This window comes from Cebus imitator, unplaced genomic scaffold (genome assembly GCF_001604975.1).
Source record: "Cebus imitator isolate Cc_AM_T3 unplaced genomic scaffold, Cebus_imitator-1.0 Scaffold77, whole genome shotgun sequence".
Taxonomy (NCBI): domain Eukaryota; kingdom Metazoa; phylum Chordata; class Mammalia; order Primates; family Cebidae; genus Cebus; species Cebus imitator.
In genome coordinates, this window is record NW_016107392.1 from 5,773,737 (window position 1) to 5,788,994 (window position 15,258).

The 15,258-nt window shown below is 40.9% G+C and overlaps 1 protein-coding gene across 2 annotated transcripts in view; it reads right to left on the reverse strand.

The window, feature by feature from the left end:
* Window positions 1–318: 318 nt before the first annotated feature.
* The window catches only part of KLHDC10 (kelch domain containing 10), a 68,977-nt gene continuing 54,037 nt past the window's right edge, over window positions 319–15,258 (reverse strand). For both annotated transcript variants that reach the window (XM_017532561.1, XM_017532562.2), the window contains 6 exons: window positions 14,171–14,319; window positions 11,598–11,682; window positions 10,229–10,295; window positions 8,784–8,831; window positions 6,081–6,220; window positions 319–5,451 (listed from right to left, as the gene is read on the reverse strand). In XM_017532561.1, coding sequence (XP_017388050.1) covers window positions 5,242–5,451; window positions 6,081–6,220; window positions 8,784–8,831; window positions 10,229–10,295; window positions 11,598–11,682; window positions 14,171–14,319 — 699 coding nt within the window. In that variant the 3' untranslated portion in view covers window positions 319–5,241. The remainder of the gene's footprint in view (window positions 5,452–6,080; window positions 6,221–8,783; window positions 8,832–10,228; window positions 10,296–11,597; window positions 11,683–14,170; window positions 14,320–15,258) is intronic.

Below are 15,258 nucleotides of genomic sequence, written 5' to 3' on the forward strand. Positions count from 1 at the left end.
CTTTTGTAGTTTTGGTTTGGGGAACAGGGGGTAGGGTGGTAAGACGGAGTATGGGCTGCCCTACAGTTGCTTCCTTGTCCTTGTGGAGGGAGCAGTATGCTGGTGAGGGAACTCTTGTGTGTCCAGGAGTTCCAGACAGTGAGCAGATAAAAGAACGCACAGCAGAGTGGGGGTGGAAGGCAGATGACTCACAGATATTAGAGAGAAAAGCTGAGCCTAGTGGGGGCGGTGGGGGCAGGTAGGACGGACGCTTCTATCATATAGGTGCACTCACGTACACAAATTATCATCAGACAATCAAGGTGGCCGTGAACTGAATTGATTTGGATAAGATTTATTGATCAGATTGTTTTAGAAAACCAACAGCAAAACACTGACAAGGTACATAAATACAGATTGGACATTTTAGGGGAAATTCACTATATTTCCTACTTGCTGGTAGGAAACCGAGTAAAGTGGAAAAGCTGTCCTGATCATATGGCATGCACACCAGACTGCAAAAGGACGTCCACACTATTTAACAGGACTGTGGCAAATAGCTTTAAAGTAAGGCGAGCATTGTGTGCGGCCCAAGCATACCCTGTTGGAAGAGCAAAGCTAGGCTCGCCTCTCAAAGACTGTGTCTCAGAAAGAGGCTTCCTTTCTTGCCTAGGTTCTTCTAGGAAACTCGTCATTGGCAGGTGCTTTTCCAGGGAGATGCCTGTGCTCTCCCTGTGCCGACTGTGCACAAGGAAGTGGCTTTAGAGAGTGTGTTTTCTCATGCCTCCTTTATATTCTAAATGTGTAACTGGTAAAACAACAATTACTACCGCTTGGTGAAAATTTTTTTTTTTTTTTTTTCCTGAAAACTGCCGCTGACTCACCCTGTACACTGACTAAGCAGGGCCTTTAAAAAACATAAAAAGTTCTTTTTTTTTTTTTTTTTTCCAAATTAAAAACATGAAAATTACACTAGAAAGATGGAACTACTTTTGAAGCACAACTCAGAACTTCTGTTCGTAACGCCACACTAGGGAAGAGGCCGCTTTTGGCTGAATCCAACGACCTTACAAGGGAGAGGCCATGACTGGACAGGATCTGGTGGCAATGCACATGGAGGTCCCAGAACTCTGTCGAGCCTACCTCAGGCCCTGTGAGTGTGCCTGGCGTTCAAGGCATTTAGAGAACCAAAGCAATTTCAGCTAACAGGGACCAGTTTTTAGAGTGGAGCTTATGATCAGAGGACCATAAACCCTCATCCACCCTAGAGCTCAATGCCAGAAAAATAAAAAATGATACAAAAAATAAAGGAAAATAGGTTTTTGTGCTACATCAGAATGCTGGCAGGTAGACAGTTCAGTAACCTGTGCCACTTTCTAAACATCTGTAAGACCACACAAAAAACAAACTGGTTTTACAGACTTCTAAGACCAACACAGTCTTAGAGGATCATTCAACCTTTCCTATAGGCCAAGCTGTAGAAAATGGCAGAGCCACGGCTCTTGCAAGATTAGAGGAAAAACAAGTATTTGTTAAGAGCCAGATAAATGTGTTCAAATAATGGAATTTCCTCTGTATCGCACACAGCTTTCTCTTCCCATAGATACTAAGAGTTCTTTGGTAGTTAGAGAAGAGGTGGCCTAGAGCTCAGGGCAGGAGATGACGCTGAAGAGTTACATCTAAACAGGATTACCATCTGTGGTTCCTAATTTCAGCGTTCTAATTGTTCAGACTGACTGATTACAGGCAATCAGCTGCTTATATGGTCACTGGTTGCCAGCTCCTCCCTGATTGTTCCTTTTCCTTTTCTAACTACTCATTGGCCCCATTCCAGGGAAAAAAAGGGAAACAATAGGGAGGAGAAAGAAATAAAAATGAATTGATTGTTTGATGGAAAAGTGGATTCACTGATTAATCATGGAGTTCAATGATCTGTGCTTTGCTCTTGCTACTCTGGATAATCAAAGGTCACTGTTAAGATATCTTTTGCTTAAAAATGTTAATATGCTTATTATACTTCAAAATCTAGCTATGTAACAGCATGAATGGCTTAAAGCAAATTTTTACATCATATCATTATGGCCCTGATAAAAGGAGATTCTGTCAATGGAAAGGTTTTCTTCTAGCCCCTGAAGGATAGTTAAGATTTCAATCTATTCTGTATTGGTTTATAGTTTTTCCAAGATGTGGAAAGTATTAAATAAAGAAAGCATCATTTTCTTCATTCAAATCAGTGTATGCATGGGAGAACTGATAGTACTGAATGCTAGGTTTAAATTCTCCATTTAAGAAATTCCTTACAGATGAACTTCCTTGTTTTTGGGCAACAAAATGTAAGACATGCAAACATGAGATAGTACAAAAATGACAGGGGAAAAAAATCTCAGCTCTAACAAACTGAAGGAACAATGAGCCTCTAAGAGCTGGAGTAAGAAAACATGGGCTTGAAAATCCAGCTTTACCATGAGTTGGCTTAAGCCAGCTGATCACACCTAAAATTCTTGGCATAATTTGACTCTAAAGTAATGAGCTAGCTTCCCCAGGACAGACACAAAAAAGTAGTCTACCTGCTTTATAGTTACACCCTATATATAATATGTATATATCCATATGTTTCTATATATTGCACTTAAATTTACAGGACTGTAGTAAGACGGCTGGGAGTACCTCAAAGAGGCAGAGAAGCAGCAGGCATAAACTTTCCTAAATCAAGTAAACAGTGTCAGGAATTCCGAGTGCTGGTTATAGGTATACTGAAATACCTGATGACCCCTAACTAGTTATCTATACTGAGTCATTCACACACAGTCTCATTTGGCATCCAGAACATGTGCATGTGTGTGGTTCTATAGCACTCTGCTGGTCACACTATGTCATTTTTACTAGTGTTATATTAAAAGAAGACACTTTAGACCAAGGATATATACTTTTATGAAAATAAAACACACAGGTCTTCGATGTCAGGCCTCCAAAGCCTACCTCAAAGAAGACTACCCTCAGAAGGCTCAACAAAGGATGCCAGCAAGTGTGGCTGGAAGAGACCCCATCTCTCTTCACCTCTCTGGTGTAGCAGGGCTAGAGACTCACTTCTCTCCTAAGGACCATGAAAGTCTAAGCACAGAGGCTAAGCATTCAGTCTTTGGTCCCTGTAGAAATCCAGGACAAAAATCCTCTTGCCACCCTAGACAGCCTGGCTTGTTCAATTTGGGATATATTTCCAGCACATATCCAGAGGCAGGCTGAAGTCATGCAGCAAAGCTCTGTTCTGGTCTAATGGAGCTGCTCAGGCTGACTTACTCTGGGAGAGCTCGGAGGAGAAGCCAGGCAGTGGGTGCAGGAGGTTAGGTGCTACACAGACTGCTAATGGTGAGATGTGGGGGGATGGGCCCTAGAGGAGCTGCTCCTTCTCCTGCCTCTCTCCCACATCCCTCACTCCCCAGAAAGGACCCAAGTTCACAGATGCATGGCTATCTTAAGACTTCACAGAATACAGGCTCCATCAACTCAACCCATAACAGAGGGGATGGTATGATAAGGCTTAGGAATTAGGAGCACATGTCTAGAGGCTACGGTTTTCTCACCCCCAGAACTGAACACCAGATGGTAACTTTTTAACCGTAGCTCAAAGGTAATTTCAAAACCACACAAAAGCTGAAGAGATCCCTTCTGAGATGAAGGAAAAAGAAGAACTTTAAAAGCTAGGTGAAAAAGAGGCACTTAAAGGAAAGATGTGTCCCCACTCTCCCACACAAGTCTCCTGCTGCGAGGCGGCCCCGGGAGGACCAGCGCTGCCTTTGTGCGCCTTCAGCACCTTGAGTACACCTGCGGCTTACACATGCGCATGGCGAGCCCCTTGCTCAGCTCCCCTAGCAGCCTGATGGCAAAGCAAGTGAAAATTTAAGTCATTCTTCTTTTTAGAATTAAAAAAAAAAAAAAAAAAAAAAATCAAACCAGAATGAAAATTTCACACCAAAAAAAAAGAATGCTACTCAGTTTTATTCCTTCCTCATGCTAGTGTTTAAATGATAGCTGGTTCTTCAGGAAGGATGACCTGTGGCTTTACCCCCAAGACCTTTTATCCAATTACTAGACAATTGTTCACAGTACCATGCACAATAAAGCAGACAGAAAAGAAGGCAACAAGCTAAGGGAAAAATCAAGGACCAACTGCCTGAGAAAATGGCAGGTACCTACCTGGTCCAGAGATTAGAAGAGAAACAAGTTCTGAAAAGAAAATGGCCACGATGACAGCCAAAGACCACAGCCCGAGCAGAAGCCAAGTTAACAAGCTCAGAGGATGCAGGCTTTCCCTGCCTGGCTTTTCTCTGGCCTCTCTCAGGAGCTCGCGTTCACGTTACACGGCATTTACACCACATGTTTAGGGTCTACAATTCCCCATGAAGAAGTCAAATAGATATTTAAAACTCTTAATAAGCAGAAGAGAGTTTCAAAACTGCCAGAATGAAGAACTTTTGGCCACCACAAGTTTTTCTATTTGAAACATTCTTGGTGCCATAATTTCTAAGAGCAACAACGAACAGCGCGGCCACAATACACACACAAGTCCTTTGACAAAGCCAGCTCTAACCAGCGCTGGCACCATGAGGATGAGAAAGAAACCACTAACCAAGAGTTGCTGGGCTGCTTAACTTTCCTTCAAAGCTGAAGGGTAGGTGTGAGTTATCTATGCAACAAGATGGTAACCACTGCTGCCATCAGATCCAGCTACCATTCAATTAGACACATCTTGAAAACACTCAGTGAAACATCCTTGTTCAAGTGTAACCTGCGAGATTCTCAAGGTTAGCATTCTCAATTGATCCCCTAAACTTGTGGTTGTGGCTGTGGCTAGATGTAAAAATTCTTTAGTTTCATTTTTGTTTATGTTGATGTTGTTTTCATTTCTGGAAGATTCTATGACATGGAACTGTTCAGAATTCCTTTCAAAAGGAATCTGTCTTGATTGAAAATGTTGCTAAGGTACTTTCAGACTTCCCTTAACTCCACTGAGAAGGAAGAGGGAGTATGTGAGATCATGTGCATGTAATGGGGCAGGAGAAATAGAAGCAAAGAAGAAGCACATGGGAAAGTGAGATGTCCATAAACTGAAAAACCAATTTACAGAAAGGCATCTGATGTATTTTCTAAATAAGGCCTTGATCAGGGTAACCAATCCTTTTTGTAGCACATTCTACACTGCTCATAAATAAAGGAGTCTCTTTAAATTAACATTTCCAGTATCAATGAACAGTCCAGAAATCCTCATTTCAAGCGTTCGATGAGTCCCTGTGTGAGTCCAAGGTGCAGAAGCTGTGTTCGGGAGAGGTTTGCAAGGTTAGGGAAGGCCGCGAGCAGCTTCTCCCATGCCAGTTCCAGCAGGCTAGGTACCACCAGCCAGATCTTAAACAGTGACCCAGTCCGTTTGTTTTCATGGATGTTCACCACTCCTCCATGAATGTACATGCAACCAGCCTATGAGTAGTCAAAAGAGGACAAATTCAAATGAGAAAGAAACAGATACAAGGCTGAAGACTCAGCGGGGAAAGAGTACAGTAGATGGAATCAAGAAGAAACAAGAATTCCTCACTGATTCCAATGTCATACGGAGATCAAGAGGGTTTAAATAATTAATGAATTACTAAGGGAAAAACTTTATATATATATATATATATATATGATTTTGTTTTTTACTTCAACAACAAACAATTTCACTATTAACTAATATTAAACTAAGACTATATTAACTATCCAAGGTGCCAAATACTGGGAATACAAAGATGAAAACAAAGGCCTTTGCCTTCAAGAAACCAGCGGGATCTTCAATAATATGGTATCAAGAGAGTAAAACTATTCCGCCCTCCCAGGAAACACCTTTGACATCATGGTCAGGGCCAGAATGCCAGAGGTAGCATTTCTCTTATACTGATGTTATTCTCTCAAATTTGGGTGTGATGAGTTTTCTCCTCTTTTCTCAGAGGAGGGCCTAGCTTTGGGAAGGACGTTGGTATGCCTATATCCAGGTTTTTTTCTTGCTAGTATCTCTAAAAAGATTTCCTTATCATCTGTAACTACATAAGGAAGGTATGAAAATAAAAACTTACTGGTGTAACAGCTGCACAGTGAAAATAAACTGGCTCTGGCATGGTAGCTGGGAGCTTCACCCACTGGAAAGTCTGCAGATTCAACTTCCAGATATCGCCCAGGATCACCTCTCCATTATAGCCCCCACAAATAAAGACATCTACGAAGAAAAGAGAAAGCCAAGATCACACCAAGGAAAACAGCCAAAGCTATGGAGTGTTTTACAGTAGATCACACAGCCAGCTGACATGTGACAGTGAAGTGGACTGCCCCATGACACAGAGGACTTCTGCTGGGCAGTCTCTCATGCTGTTGTCTTGCTCCTCAACAGAGCTGAGGTGCTATGTCAGGGTCTTCAATGGGACTAAGGATGCAAACCTCTAAGGAGGCTTCATGTCAAAGTTTCCAAATTCAAACACATACCTACAGATTCCAGACACAGAAAGTGAATGAGCAAAGGGGTCTAGGGAAGATAAACAGAAGTCTCAGGAAAACAGACAGGAATGCTCATGCTCTAAAAGAGGTAACAGGTATTTGACACCATAAGAAACTTAAGGTTGGCAACTGCCAGACTGTGCATTTTTTTCAAGGCAAGGTGGAAATCTGGATATGTTTTTATTTTTTATTTTACTTATTTATTTTTTTTTTTGAGATGGAGTTTCGCCCTTGTTACCCAGGCTGGAGTGCAATGGCGCGATCTCGGCTCACCGCAACCTCCGCCTCCTGGGTTCAAGCAATTCTCCTGCCTCAGCCTCCTGAGTAGCTGGGATTACAGGCACGCACCACCATGCCCAGCTCATTTTTTGGAGTTTTAGTAGAGACGGGGTTTCACCTTGTTGACCAGGATGGTCTCGATCTCTTGACCTTGTGATCCACCCGCCTCGGCCTCCCAAAGTGCTGGGATTACAGGCTTGAGCCACCGCGCCTGGCCCTGGATATGTTTTTAAAGATGAAACATTTTGGGAGCTGGGCATGGTGGCTCATGCCTGTAATCCCAGCACTTTGGGAGGCTGGGGTAGATGGATCATGAGGTCAGGAGCTCAAGACCAGCCTGACCAACATGGTGAAATCCCATCTCTAGAAAAATACAAAAATTAGCTGGGCGAGTGGTACATGCCTGTAGTCCCAGTTACTCAGGAAGCTGAGGCAGGAGAATCACTTGAACCCAGGAAACGGAGGTTGCAGCGAGCTGAGATCATACCACTGCACTCCAGCCTGGGTGACACAGTGAGACTCTGTCTCAAAAAAAAGGGAAACATTTTGATTTTTAAGTTTTGGCTACTAATTTTTTTTTTTTTTTTTTTTTAAGACAAGGTCTCACTATGTTGTCCAAGCTGGTCTTGAACTCCTGGGCTCAAGTGATCTTCCCACTTCAGCCTCCCAAAGTGCTAGGATTATAGGCATGAGCCACCACAGCTGGCCTAAAAATTTTTTTAAGTACACACATAAGCCAAACAAAACACATATGCAGGCCACCAGTTTGCAAACTCTTCTTTAAATAAGGTCCTGGAAAGAATATACATTTATCTGCTCATAGAGACAAAAGTCTCCAGGTAGACATTTAACCTGAGGAGGAACATTCACTGCAATGCTCAGTTTAGGAACACAAAAGAGGCTCTTCCAAGCTTTCAGCTAAAAGACGACAAACTGAAGCTCTGTTTGAGCCGTACAGTTATTACGAATAACTTTCCCAAAATGAAAGGTGTGGGTTTTCTGGTAAAATCAGCTATAACTAATTAGACAACTTGTAACAAAGGCTATGTGAACCTTCAAATGAAATGTCGAGAACTAAGGTTGAATTCTATTTGTATAGTGCTTGGCCTTAAAGAATTAAGTGAATAAATTTCCTAACTCAGGTCTAGACCAAGTTTAAGCCAATAGGTAAGCTATAAAATGCACTGGCAGCTTTTTGGCTAGGATTCAAGGAAAACTTTAAAGTACAGTTCCATTCTCAGAGAGAGAAATGTGAACAATGCCGCTAGCTATAAATCTTATTCAGAAAGCAGAGCATAATAAAAAATCCTTCTGTACTAGAGATGGCAGAACAATCCTAGTTATATCTGAACTAAGTTGCTGAAAGCATACAGGCTATCTAACTCATTTATACAAACTTTCCTTCCAGAAAAAAATTTAAGAGCCATAGCAAACAATGAAATAAGTTATAAATTAAAAGACAGGAAGGTGATCCAGAGAGGAGTCACTTATCACATTTAGTTAATGTGGCTGCAGCTGCTTTCTGAAGCTATACAATGCCTTGGTTGTAACATGGCCAAGGAATGAGTTAACAGTTCCATTTGGCATCAGAGAGAGAACAGAATCAACTTTATGAAATAACACTCTAAAGGAGTTATTACAATTTTAATACAATGTTCGCTGAGGTCTCCACAGTATAAACAGTGGAGATTATTAGTATTAGCCACCATAACCACAGGCATCTGCTGAGGTGTGGGCTCCTGAAAGATCAAGTGGTACAATAAAAGCTTTTTTATCACCATTTTTTGAGTTCTCTTATAACTGAGGGACCCAAATATCATACTAGTTTACATTATGAAAATGGCTGAGAGAGGCGTAACTATGAATTTCCCTTTAAGTTTAAACTACAAGTTTAAACTATAACTTTCTCAAAGTCATGAGCCTCTTTGAGTGACTATCTTTAGGAAATAAGATGTTTTCAGAAGACACAATTACAGAAATGGAAGCATCATGTTATTTAGAATCCTTACCATTTTTTATCTGAACACAACTGTGACACCTTCGGGCTGCAGGAAAGCCTGCCAAACACACAAACACAGAAGTCCCATTATTTACAGAAGGACTGGGAATCACACTGATATAACACAGTGAAAGACACACTATCTGAAACTCAAAACAATCCCTTTGTTACATGGGATCAAGCAAACATTGACTAGTCCTTCCACTCCCTCCTTAATTCAAAAGCCTTCAGAAATCTCATCATAACAATACAGTGCTAAGGTGCCAGAAACAAAGGGGTAAAGGACAGGAGTTGCTAGTGGCTTTCCCAAGCCCTTTTACCCACAAGGAGGTAGGCAGATCTTTATTATTTATTTATTTAATTTAGACAGAGTCTCACTCTGTTGCCTGGGCTGGAGTGCAGCGGTGCAATTTCAGCTCACTGCAGCCTCGGCTCCTGGGCTCGACTGATCCTTCCACTTCAGCCCCCTCAACAGCTGGGACTACAGGTGCACGCCACCACACCCAGCTAATTTTTTGTAATTTTAGTGGAGACAGGGTTTTGCCATGTTGCCCAGGCTAATCTCTAACTTCTGGGCTCAAATGATCCGCCTGCCTCAGCCTCCCAAAGTGCTATTATAGGCATGAGCCACCACACTCAGCTGGTACATCTTTATTTAAGCTCCAATTTCTTGTATCACCCATACTTCCCAGCTTCTGCCAAAGAATTCAACAATCCCCATTAAAAGCCTCTTTGTTCAATTGCTAAGGAAGGATTATTGTGTTATTATTATTATTATTATTGTTATTTGGGACAGAGTCTTGCTCTGTCTCTCAGGCAGGAGTGCAGTGGTGCAATCTTGGCTCACTGCAATCTCCGCCTCCTGGGTTCAAATGATTCTCCTGCCTCAGCCTCCCAAGTAGCTGGGATCCTCAAATGATCCACCTGCCTCAGCCTCCCAAAGGGCTGGGATTACAGGTGTGAGACACCATGCCCAGGGCTAAGGAAGAATTATAATTGGGCTAAGGAATCCAAGTATTTTCTAATACCAGTTCAACAGATTTTTCTTTTTTTTTTTTGAGATAGGGTCTCATTCACGTGCCCAAGCTGGAGTGTAGTGGCTCAATCATGGCTAACCATGGCCTCTATTTCCCAGGCTCAGGTGATTCTCCCACCTCCACCTCCTGAGTAGCTGGGACTACAGGTGCACATCACCATCCTCAGCAAATTTTTTTGTATTTTTTATAGAGACAGGGTCTCACCATGTTGCCCAGGTTGGTCTCAAACTCTTGGGCTCAAGCAATCTGCCCACCTTGGCCTCCCAAAGTGCTTAGATTATAAGCATGAGCCACTGCGCCCACCCCAACAGATATTTTACTTGCCACATAACTCAGTAAAATTACTTTTTCCTTCCAAAATGAGTAAAAGTATAATACACATTTGTTAAAGATAAATTAATCAATATTTAAAATTTACCTATTTTTTCATGGGGTTTTGTTGCAATTTCCTCCCATGCATTCGTTTCAAGGTTGTATGCATGGATCTTGGAGAAAAAAAAGAACACATACACATACATAAATAATTGTAATTTTAGCTAGCCCGAAAATGGATTTTTAAAAAATAGACTTTGTTTTTTAGAGCGGTTTTAGGTTCACAGCAAAACTGAGCAGAAGGTACAGTGATTTTCCATACAGAAAACTGGACTTTTAACAGCAGCAGCCTATGTAAACACGTATTCTTAGTTGAAAAGTCTTTCTTCATTTCCTTTTTTCTGGTCTTTCCAAATATAAGGGAAAACATTAAATGAGGCAGTTGAAAATTAAATACATATATGATTTCACTTCTTATTTTTATTTTTTATTTTGAGATGGAGTTTCATTCTATCACCCAGGCTGGAGTGTAGTGACACCATCTTGGCTCACTGTAGCCTCCATCTCCCAGGTTCAAGCAAATCTCCTGCCTCAGCTTCCCGAGTAGCTGAGACTACATGTTCCTGCCACCATGCCCAGCTAATTTTTTGTGTTTTTAATAGAGATGGGGTTTCAACATGTTGGCCAGGCTGGTCTTGAACTCCTGACCTCAGGTGATCTACCTGCCTCGGCCTCCCAAAGTGCTGGGATTATAGGGATGAGCTACCACACCTGGCCTACTTTTAAAAATTCACAGAAAAAGTGAAAAAAGGGTTGGAATGAGAAGCTGCCATGCATGTGATTCTTGATTTTCTTCTGTATGTTGTTCTGCAACTTTTTTTTTATAACAGAAAAAAGCAGGTGTTTTTAAGAGAATGTGGGAATTCAGTTTTGACAAAGCTTGAAAAAGACCATTAAGGTTTCAAGGCAGTCCAGGAGCTCTACAGCCTAATCTAGGTTTCCCCTGGGATATGTGACTATGACATTTTAGAAATGCCACAGGAATGGATGAATAACAGCCCTTCAGACTCAGCTTTCTGAAGTTCGTGACGTGCAGCCCTAAACAAGTCTGTTCTTTTTAGATACACAGCAAAGATAATGATAGGGATGTGACATTCTGAGAATGCTGGTTCCAATTCTAATTAGTTGCTCCATTCAAGCTACTATGCCTTCCTTTTAGTCACTTTCCTCATCCAACATAAGGGGATAATTTTCATAAAGTATTTTCAGTGTGTGATAAATAACACCTGTCAACTGAAAGCCTATTGGGGCACAAAGTTCAACCTTATAAAAAGTGCATCCAACACAAAATAGGTGTTAATGAGGAAAATGCTCAAAAAATTAAAATATCTAAAGTCACAGAATTATCTCGCTTAGTTGACATATGCCTCTTCTATCCTTCTCCCTCTCCCTTTTTTTCTTTTTTAAATATATACCTTGTTTAAGGAATATGCTGTCCAGGAAGTACCACCTCCCAAGATGTAAATCCTTTGTCCATCATGTGCGATTTCATGTCGGTATCTGAAAATACACAATAAAATTAGTTTATAATTAAGTGAAAATGATCTACCTAAGATTTAGCTGTAAGGTTTTTATTACATCATGATTTATAATAGCAAATTATTGGAAATAACCCAAGTGCTTAACAATAGTGAATTGGTTATATGACTTACAGAATATACACAAAATGGCTTAGTATGCAACCAATAACAATGTTGGCACCAGAGAACTTTTTGTGTGTTATTATTATTTTTATTTATTTATTTTTTTGAGATGGAGTCTCCCTCTGTCGCCAGGCTGCAGTGCAGTGGCAAGATCTCGGCTCACTGCAACCTCCTCCCTGGTTCAAACGATTCTCCTGCCTCAGCCTCCCAAGTAGCTGGGATTACAGGCATGCACCAACACACCCAGCTAATTTTTGTATTTTTAGTAGAGATGGGGTTTCACCATGTTGGCCTGGATGGTCTCGATCTCCTGACCTCGTGATCCACCCGCCTCAGCCTCCCAAAGTGCTGAGATTACAGGTGTGAGCCACCATGCCCAACTGTGTCATTATTTTTTTAATCAATTGCATTAAAAATTTATAGATATATAAATATGTACAGAAAATAACTATTAGGATAAAATCCAAAACATTAAACCTGGTTATCTTTTAATTTAGACTTGGTTTTTTATTTTCTTCATTTTGCTTACTCGTATTTTCTAAATTTTTCTATAATCTTTTGTGGTAACTTTGTATAAAGGGAAAGTTATTACATAGTTTTAAAAAGTCATCTGCCTACTTTTAGAGGCCTTAGACTATGAGTTTTCAAATTAAGATACTTATTTAGCAGAAAATTATGCTACATAGAACTGTGAATATAATATAAAACACCTACCAGAATTTTAGCTAGGCAGTCTAGCTAAAAGCTAAAATAATTTATAATATGTCCATAAAATGCCTCAAAGAAAGCAACCACATGAAAATGCTTTGAAGACTTCATCTATTTCCTTCTTTACCTAAATGTCTTGTTGCTCATAAAATGAATTACATAAAAATCTGTCCAGTAAGGGGCCATCTCTCAAGTCCTCTCATGGTAGTTTTACAATGATCAGTCCACTAACATACTACAATTAAGAAAAATTCAAGGCCGGGCGCAGTGGCTCAAGCCTGTAATCCCAGCACTTTGGGAGGCCGAGGCGGGTGGATCACAAGGTCAAGAGATCGAGACCATCCTGGTCAACATGGTGAAACCCCGTCTCTACTAAAAATACAAAAAATTAGCTGGGCATGGTGGCGCGTGCCTGTAATCCCAGCTACTCAGGAGGCTGAGGCAGGAGAATTGCCTGAACCCAGGAGGCGGAGGTTGCGGTGAGCCGAGATCGCGCCATTGCACTCCAGCCTGGGTAACAAGAGCGAAACTCTGTCTCAAAAAAAAAAAAAAAAAAAAAAAAATTCTTCCTTAGCACCTATATGCTATTTTGTTTAAAAAGGCAACAAAGAGACACAGGGTAGTCTAAATAGAGTTAATAAAAATGTTTTACTGTCTTTGCTTTCAAACTGGAGGAGAAAAAAATCTCAAGTGTTTCAGTGAGTTTAATTCTAAGAGGCAACTGCTACTAGAAGGCAATTAGAGAGAATCATGTGATGTTTGAGTGTTTAACAGAACACTTAAAATGAATGACCTTTCTATGCATCCACCCATCCATCATTCATCCACCCATCTATCCATGCAGCCTTCCTTCCATCTATCCAATCAACATTTACTGGGCATCACTGTGGGGATGGCCCTGTGCCCTATATTGAGGATATGTCTGTAAGTGAATGAGCCAAAGAATTCCAATATGCAAGTTAAGAAGGGAAATCAGGCTCAGCATTGTGGCTCACGCCTGTAATCCCAACACTCTGGGAAGCCAAGGTGGGCAGATCGCTTGAAACTAGGAGTTTGAGAAGCAGCCTGGGCAACATGGTGAGACCACAACTATATAAAAAAAAATTTTTTTTAATTAGCTGGACATGGTGGGACAGGCCTGTAGTCCCAGCTACTTGGGGGACTGAGATAGGAGAATGGCTTGAGCCTAGGAGGTCGAGGTTGCAGTGAGCCATGATTATGTCACTGTGTGCTCCAGCCTAGGTGACAGAGTGAGACCCTTTCTCGAAAAAAAGAAAAAGGGTGAAATCAAAAAGTAACTGGAAAGTAATTGTTTTGCCTGTAATATGAAGTTTAGTTATAAATGCTACCACTGTTTTCTTCTTCAAAGTGTTACTATCTTCTTAATGCAGAAAGACTAAAGTATAAGAGGAAACGCCATGGAAAAAATTGTATAGTTTAGAAGGAAGTACTATTTCCTCATGAGAAGAACTTTTTTTACTATAGCCCTTTCTTTACAACTTACCTGAGATCTAACATCCAACAGCCAGTTAGTTATCCTAACTAGGGCTAAAGGGTTTTCTTCATATTGCCAATGCTCTGAAAGAGGTCAAATGTTAGCATGAAAGAATAAACCTGCTTTAATCCTAGATCCTCACCTCTCTTCCGGCAGATCACAGGATAGGTTGTTTGGTTTCAGTTGTGTCCACTCTCTGGTATTGAGATCTAATTTGTGCAGGTCTGTGCTGTAAATATAGCCGGTTGTCCCTCCAAAGACATAAAGGGAGCCGTTGATGATGGCCATAGCCTGGATAACAAGGAAAGTTTGTAAGACTGACTTATTAACACTTGATTAAAGAATGTAAACTTACCAGATATCTCCAACTCAGGTTTTATGAAATTCTCTTGCACTTTTTAATCTTTTTAATATATCAGACTCTTAAAGGACTAAAGATTTTAGAGAACCCAGAGATTATTTTAAGAACCTGGAAAACACCTTTAGAAAAGTAAAGCTTTACTCAACTGGAAAGCGAGTTCTACCTGCCAAGATGTTTCTTAAGGGTCCTGGCCCATCAGATAATTTCTAGCCCATGGGCATAAGCATTTCCATTGAAAGCTGCTTCTCTCTATAAACAGTCTGAAGAAAAATGCTCTCAAGAAGCAGCAGATATGAAAATAGGTCATTACAATCTCCTAAGTAAAAAACCTAGTCAGGAGTTCAAGGAACTTGACCTTTTCCACTGGACTCTTCAGTGAAAGTTTCAGCTATTGTTATGGCCACTTCTTACAATTTACAGGCCTCTGGTGGAAGCAACAGAGTTATCTAGTATGTGCTCCTTTAAAGTTAAGCTCAGAAGCTGTTTATCAGTACTAATGCCAGGGAGTCAAGAAAGGAGCCAAAGCTTCGTTGTTTTAAGCCTAGGCTCTCAAAGAGTCTCTGATGCGTGGTGGGTTGCTCCCTATCTTTCTGGATATAACTTTTCAGACCTAAAGTTTGAAGCACTGGAACCTAAACTAATCTCTGCATAATATATCTCTAGCTCAGACCCACGTAAAAGTTTCTTAACCAAGTGCTTTCTCATCTACTCAAGAATCACTCTAAAAGTTACCAGGACCCAAACCACAGTGGAGCCCAGTCTCTTATTGGGAGTGAGGGTAGGGGTGAGGTTGGGTTTTAACATTTAAAGTAACTTCCATACAGATCTATATCCTGAGCTAAATTGAATTAGAAACAGAAAGTTTAAAA